The following is an 8126-nucleotide window of genomic DNA, read 5'->3' on the forward strand; positions in this document are numbered from 1 at the left end:
GAGGGGGTCATCTTGTCTGTTACGTCTTTGGGGATCACTTCCAAGTTGAGCTTGGAACCAAGTCGTAGTAAGTATATTATAGTAGTAAGTGGTAGTACTAGTAGTAAGTATTTCTTATTGGCCCATGCCATACTCAGTTTTGTTGAGGAATTATATATGTATTTATATTCTGCTTGATCCTCACTAGGCTCATGGGGGTATGCTGGAGCCTATCCCAGCCGACTTTGGGCAAGAGGCGGAGTTCAACCTGGACTGGTCGCAGGCCAACAGACAACCTTTCACACTACCTCACTTCACAGAGTCGGCAATTAACCTAACATACATGTTTCTATGTGGGAGGAAACCGAAGCACCCAGAAAAAACCCACGCACAAATGGGGAGAACATGAAAACTCCACACAGAGATTCAAACCCAGATCTTCTATATTTCCTGACTAATGGTTTAGTTTTTTTTACTCCCATGTACATGTGTGAGTGTAAACGTGTTCCTTCTCAGTGTGTCTTGTTAAGCATGTCCGAGACAAATAAAAGCTGTGTCTTTAATGATTGGTTCAAGTTGCAACATTAATGATTAACATGCATGGTCCACACGGTGAATTGCATCACAATCAGTCAATGTTGCTTCTTTCATGAGTGACAGGTAATACTGTCCAAAGGTTGCATAAGCAGTGACTAAGACACAGGCCAATTAGGGTGAAGCTCGACAATGCAGAACGAGAAATGGAGCCACAGCTATTTTGGAATATAAATAACTTGTTGTTTAAAATGTTCAATAAAACACTTGATAGTCTCTAAAAAGTCATCCGGGAGATGACTAGATTGGCGGATATATCCTCACTCCCCTGCACCAGTAGCTATACGCTAACCTGCAAAACAGTGGCATGCACTATACAACGCGCTGTTAATGAATTGATTGGCTGCGTAAATAAATACTGTATGTACTAACAGGATCTCATTGGCTGGAGAGTGTTCGTCATTGTGTACCTCTTGTTGTCTCCTGTCACTCACAGAGTTGCATTGCAAAATGTGGTGTTTATTTTATTTACATTGCGAGTTGGAATTTATTTTGTTGCACTGCAAAGATTTGATGTGCGTTGAGAACACGAGATCAGTATGTGAGGGGTTGTTTGTGACCCTATTGAGGACAAATGGTATCGGAAATAGATGGATTAATACCGAATATAACATCAATTGCTAAACTATGAACTAGTACAACAATGATTACACCGAAGCCTGAATGTAATTTACTTTAACTGACAAGTGTTTGTCAAAATAATCCAACAGTACTTATAGGGTTGTGTAGAATGGTGTCTGTGTACCAGATCCAGCCGACTAAGGACCGCTGGTTCCCATGCTTTGGCAAAATACATGTATAGAGAATGGCTTTTGTCTCTTTCACAGGCACTGTTATTTTTTTTTTTATGTCTCCAAGCTAATTTAGTTGTTTGCTGTCCACTTCACTGTACATGCACAGGCCTGACAGTTGACACGAGGGAAAAAACAGGAATGATCTCTGAACTAGATCACCTTAGGGGTTAAAGCGACAATCTTTTTGCACATAATGTGACCATGCATCTCCTGAGCCCATTTAATTATTCGTCAATCCAATTTATTTTGTGCACACCAGAGAGGGAAATTTTAGTGGTTATTACCTGTCAGCATTTGTAGATTAACTGAGCAATTTTAAAGCATAATGGGATGGGTATTTTGTTAATCTAATGAGAGCAAGGGAGAAAAACAAGGTTTGTAGCAGCACTTGAAAAAAATGTCATTTGAACTGTAACAGTAATGTTGTTAAGTCTAGTCAATTTAATCTACAAGTCGCTTGCAGTAAAGTTTTTAGTTCCGCACTAGACCACACTATTTGATAAGTGCATATGTTTTTTCTTCCTGTTCTACTATGTTTCTTGTAAACATGACTTATTTAGACTTGAGCCTTGTACCCAGGTACATTGTTTTATGAGTGAATACTAATGTACGCCATGTGCAGCTGATTCAACAGAAACGCCTAAACCTCATCAATATTCAGGCCTACGGAAGCGAAGTGACCCTGCTTAAGTGTAGCTTCCATTCAAATGAACGTACTTCAAGTGACTCTGGGAGGCCAAAACTGGGCCAGTCTGTCTCTCTCTGTCTGCCTCTCTAACACAATATCACTGCTAATGCATTCTTTGTCTCTCACACAATGCACACACACCTATTTCCCTCGGCTCTGCGTGCAATGTACCGTAAAACAAGAGCCACTTCAGTCATAACTGTTATTTTAACCACACAGTCATTATCCGAAGTCATACTGGACAAAGAACACACTGCAGTGGGAACAACAAAGAAGTCAGCGCTGCCAATAACCCTCAAAAGATAAACGGGATTCTTTATCTGGGACAAATATACACACAATTAAAGTACTAAAAGGGACGAAAACTGCCAACCTAGAATGGAGAATCCATTTATTTCATTCTATCAAGGAAATTATCGCCTTCTCACATTAGTTTAAACAGCCACAATCTGTTTTAATTAGTAACCCGCTCCTTTGCAATGTGATATCACTGTGGCCATTATTTGAATGGATCAAAGAACAGAATCATCTCTGGCTATCATTACCATCTCCGCCAAACAATCATCACAAACCAAAATAGGACACATCATTGCCTGCTCCAATTAAGATTATTTTCAGTGAGGTTCTGCACACTTAAATTTGCTTCCCGTGCAGGCACGTTAAGGAAAACAGATGTAAAGATTACCTGTGCGTCCACCAGCGAAGCATTGACCAAGCTCTCGTTGATGAAGACGTGAACCAGGGCAGTGGCGCAGAGTGAGGGGGTGCCGCTGTCATTCACCCTGACCACCAGGCGATGCAGACCTCTGTGGCGCCGCTCCAGCGGCTCTGCCAGTGTGATCACACCGTTAGAGTGTCCAATCTCAAAGAGTCTGAAGGGATTCCCCCCAACCAAGGTGTATTGAAGGTCTGCATTCGGGCCTGTGTCTGAGTCTGTGGCTGTCACTGTCCTAACAATAGTGCGGGCGCTACTAGCAGGTGGAAGAAGTGTGTAGGACTCATTGGCTGGAGAAGTGATGAACGGGGCGTTGTCGTTCTCATCGGTCACAAAGAGGGACACGGTGGCTGTGGCGGTTTTCCGTGGCTCTCCTCCATCTACAGCCCTCACACGGAAGGTATAGGTGGACAGTTTTTCACGGTCAAATGAGAGCGAGGAGAATATTGTGCCTGTGTTGTTCTCGATGGAAAACACCTCCTCTTGCTCTTTTGCACCACCTTCGCCGACAGTCCTCTCTTCTCCCTCATCATCCATCTCTACAAAGAGGCTGAGCTCCGCATTCTCACCTTCGTCAGCATCGGTCACGGTGACCATGCCAACTGGACTGTTGGCAAGCAGGTTCTCTTTGACGTAAAAGGTAAACACTTCCTGAACAAACTTTGGCGCATTGTCATTGCGGTCGGTCACCTGGATAACAACAGTTGCTGAGCCTTGTAGAGGAGGGGTGCCCTTGTCCTTGACAATAACTTTGAGTTCATACCTCTCCCTTTGCTCTCTGTCCAGTATACCGGTAGCACGGATATCTCCATTATCTGCATCTATGTAAAATGGTCCGCTAGCAGCAGGGTCCAGGGAGTAGGATAACTCTGCGTTCTTGCCACTATCTGCATCTGAGGCCACCACTGTGATGACCCTCTCGTTGGGGGAGTTGTTCTCTGCAAAGTGGACTTCCACAACATTTTGGGAAAAGATAGGAGGGTGGTCGTTGTAATCGACCACTCGCACCATCAAGGAACTGTTGCTGGATAGACTGGGGCTGCCAGAATCGACCGCTACGATGGTGACGCTGTATTCTTTAGTGACTTCATAGTCCAGCAAAGCTGAGGTATGCAGGAAGAATTTTTTCTTGTTCCTGTGAAAAGAGGTGATTTTCAATCTCAAGCTGAAAGAAAGTACATTCCAATATACATTTACTACATACGTCAATATAGTTGTGCAACTGTGGTCAATAAATCAACCCTGAAGATCTAATACCCTACAAAGCCCCTCTGAAGAGTGATAATAAAGCAGAAGAAAAAGATTATGTATTTTTTTTATTCATGAGCTAGTGTACACAATAGGGGGAAATTTGACAAATTTGACATGTACTTCAACAAGGTTGCCAGTGCATTAGAAAAATGGTGGCACTGTAATTAGACCTCAAAGTTTGACCCCCATATATCGGATTGACTTAATTTTTTTTTTACACAGCCTTACAAAAGACATACTGTAATGGTGTTTAGCTGAATCAACAGAATTTGGTACTGATAAAACTGATCAACAGAATTTGGGACTGATAAAACTGATGGATAAACATGGCCACGGTCAAGGAAAATGGGCTGGACTTAGCAATTCAATATCCATAAGTCAGTGAAGGTGTGTACTGATTAAAAAAACTTCAAATGTATCTGCATAACATGTACTAGTACAGTAGCACGTCTTCCAAAGCATTTTTAGCACAAGCCATAGTGGGTGCCACAAATTTCTTTGGGGGGTCCTGATTTTTTGTTTCCTTCGTAATTTCTTGGTTGAAGTTCCTATGACAGCACTCAATATAACATACTAATTAGCTAGCCATTATCTTGGCTTGCTCTGTCTTCGTCACTCTTGTCTTTCTTCAGAAAAAAAAGTTTTACAACTGACTTCAAAGCACTGGCATTTGGAGTATGCACCGTTGCAAAAACATTACTAAATAAGTGATTCTGAAAACCCTTGACTTTATTGAATATTCATGAAGTAATTTTACAGATACCGTGACATTTTATCCACTCTCCAATTTTAGTGAATGAGTGGACCACTTGAACTGAGCTGAATAAAAAAAACCTGCATGAAACAACACTTGAGCTTTACTGGATTCTCTGTGAAAAGTAGACTTTTGTGAGATGTGTGTGGGGAATCACAGAATGTGTAGGTTTTGTTCTTTCTTAGATAATGTGGTTATCATTTTCACTCCCATTACTGGCTACTTCATTCCTCCATCCATTACTTACCATACGTATCATTCTATTACCAATCAACTGATAGGAACGTTTTGAACTCCATGTTAATTATCTTTTGGAGCTTACCTGTCAAACGCTTCATCTGCAGGTAAAGGTGGAAGCACTGTTTCCCCAGCTGGCTTCAGTGTAAATGGGACATCACCAACAACAGTACAGGTCACAGCCCCATTCTCTCCTTGGTCTCGGTCCGACACTTGGACCAGAGCGACCGGGGTGTCCACCAGAACGTTCTCAGGTACCAATGCAGCCCCATCTCGCACCGGAATTCGTCCAATCTTTCGAATCTCTACAACTGGGACATTGTCGTTTTCATCGCGGACCGCCAAAATGACCGTGGTGCGGTCAGTGCGCGGTGGCTGACCCCTGTCCCGAGCTGTGACAGTGAACCTCAGCTGAGCCACTTCTTCTCTGTCAATCCTGTGAAGGACACTCAGCCATCCGGTGGCTTCATCCAGTCTTAGTAGGCGCCTGACAGATTCTGTGGCCGCTCCAAAGACGTACTCCACCTGCCCATTCACGCCGATGTCACGGTCCGAAGCCCTCACCTGCAGGACTGGCGTTCCCGGAGGTGCGTTTTCTGCCATTTCCGCCTCATACGTGGACCTTTCGAACAGCGGGCTGTTGTCGTTGACATCCGTGATGGAAACACGAAGCAGAGCTTGGGATGAACGTGGTGGATTGCCTCCATCTCGAACTCGCAGGATCAGTTCATACGAGTCTTTTTGCTCACGGTCCAATGTACCTTTTACAATGAGTTGAGGTTGTTTTTCACCATCTGGTATATCTGCCACTTGGAGTTCAAACACCGTGCTCCTAGCTCCTCCCCCATTATCTCCACTCCTACCCCTCCGATCCCCAAGCCCATCTACTCTACCATTGGGGTTTCCCCCTGTTGCGCGTCTTGTTGAAGTTGACCCAGTTGCACCTTCTTGTATCAGCTCGTAACGGTCGATTCCATTTCGTCCAAAATCCCTATCTGTGGCAGTAGGCAGCAGATAAAGAGTCCCTATTGGACGATTCTCCTCCACAGAAAGCTGGAGAACCGGTGAGGGGAAGGAAGGAGTGTTGTCATTGATGTCAGTTATGACCACACGGCCTTCAAACAAGTCCACCCAGCTCTGCAGGGGCCCGATCACTGACACCTCAAAGTCCAAGAAGCACTCGTTTTCATCAAAAATCATCTGGCACTGGGGCAGCTTCTCTCTGTCGATGCGCCTCGGACCTGTCGTCAGCTCGCCAGTTACGTTGTCAATCTTGAAGAACTCGGAGCCACTCTCCAGGGCAAAGGTCACATCTCCGCTGCCCGTACCGGCGGTGAGGCCCAGGTCTGCGGCCACGTTGCCTATCTTGACGTCAGGGGGGCCCTCCTCCGCTACCCGGTACCGGAGAGCGGAGTGTGCACCTGGTAGCTGACTCAGCAGCTGCAGCAGCATCAAGACTGCTTGCGCTGAGGAGAGCACTGCACCAAGCCCTTGCATGGCTCTGTCTACTGCTCCTCTTTTTTCAGACTTAAGTGGTGTGGGGAACACCACTGTGTGGGTTCTTGCTGTATCCCGTCGCTCTTCTGACTGCTGACTTTTATTCCCCTGTCTTTTTCAACTTCTATGGCAACTCTTACTGGGCTCTTCAACAATTGATATATTTATATAGGGGAAAAAACATCCAGCATGCTGAAAATAAGACAAGAAAACAGGAATCAGCGTTTGATTAACTAACACTAACACTTATTGCCGTTGTAACGGAACGTGGCTGGTACACTTTCTTTCATTCCAGTCACACATGGGACATCAGCTTTTTCTCACGTTTTTCCTCTTAAGTAAAACTGCAATGCAGCACATCCAGTCTACACAAAAGAGACGCGTTGCACTGCTCTCATGGACACCGATTACAACAACAGCGACGCAAATATAAAATGACTTATGTTGAAAAAAAACTGTTTTCTTATAGATTTCTGTCTTACCTTAAGAGCCGGCTGCTAGCTTTCCCCGCAGTGGCGGAGCAACGTGCCAAGCCATCGGATTCTTACAACTTGGAAGGAGACGCGAGTGATTCCCACTGCCACTTTATTCAATGATGACGATATAAAAAAATAAAGTAAGTACGAGGCGAGATTAATTTAACATCTTTCTTGGTGAGCTAAAGCGGGATATCCTGGAATGGGTATCAATTACACGTTAATCCTCGCCAGCTCCTGCGCGGGATGTCGGTAATGGACCGAGTGAAGATGCGTCTTTTTTTTTTTTGCAAGAGTCCCGCATTCTCTCTCTCTCTCTCTCTCTCTCTCTCTCTCTCTCTCTATCACTCTCCCTCGACTTGCACCTCCTCTTCCTCCTCCTCTTTCTTTGCTTTTTTCTCTCTCACCTGCATTGCTCGGGACTGCTGCTGCAGATGCTGCAATCTCTCTCACTACTGCAACATTCTGCCCTAACTCGCCTACTGGGCTGGAACAGGGGAGGCGGCAGAGGCGGTGTTGGGTCGTTGTGTGTGTTTGTAGGCTGCAGAGGACAGACCTTAACACCCCCCCCCCTCCCTCACCCCCCCACAATCTCTCTATCTCTCCATCCCTGCATGCTGTCATATAGTTAGATTAAATGGCTTGTTGTCCCGGCTGCTGACAGTACCCCCCTTAAACATCCACGCATGCTGGCTACACATCTTTATTCTCATATTCATGAAATAAAAGGAGAGTGATGCAGCTTTGTCAGCCCATTGCAGACCAAGTCATAATTCTGCTGGTGCAGCTATTCTGGTGCTGGGTGGGGGGCACACAACAGTAGGGAAAAGGCTTCATTCATTCTTTTAGTGAAAGAGGCGTTCGTTGGCACACATCCTAGTGGGAAATCATAATAGTGGTGGCATGCTGCAGTAATTTATACTAGGCTTAAGGCTGCAGTAGCAAATGGTAGTGCTATAGACAATGCACAGCAGTACAATACTAAAGCCACACAGTGGCTACAGGAAGTGAACACACTAGATTGTTCTGTTGTAAAAACACCGTGCTTCAATTGAAAAACACTGATGGCCACTGTACATTAGAACGTTTAAATAGCCATCCTATTGGGGAGTTTGTAAATTAAGTTGGAACACACAACAAA

General features: G+C 44.7%; 1 protein-coding gene across 1 annotated transcript in view; it reads right to left on the minus strand.

The window, feature by feature from the left end:
• The window catches only part of pcdh7a (protocadherin 7a), a 54291-nt gene extending 46771 nt beyond the window's left edge, over positions 1-7520 (minus strand). Inside the window, exons 1-3 of the mRNA XM_058069931.2 lie at positions 6992-7520; positions 5098-6701; positions 2741-3905 (exon numbers count right to left, since the gene is read on the minus strand). Coding sequence (XP_057925914.2) covers positions 2741-3905; positions 5098-6509 — 2577 coding nt within the window. The 5' untranslated portion in view covers positions 6510-6701; positions 6992-7520. The remainder of the gene's footprint in view (positions 1-2740; positions 3906-5097; positions 6702-6991) is intronic.
• Positions 7521-8126: the final 606 nt, after the last annotated feature.

This window comes from Doryrhamphus excisus, linkage group LG9 (assembly GCF_037039965.1).
Source record: "Doryrhamphus excisus strain RoL-2023G ecotype Guam linkage group LG9, RoL_Dexc_Guam_v1.1, whole genome shotgun sequence".
Taxonomy (NCBI): domain Eukaryota; kingdom Metazoa; phylum Chordata; class Actinopteri; order Syngnathiformes; family Syngnathidae; genus Doryrhamphus; species Doryrhamphus excisus.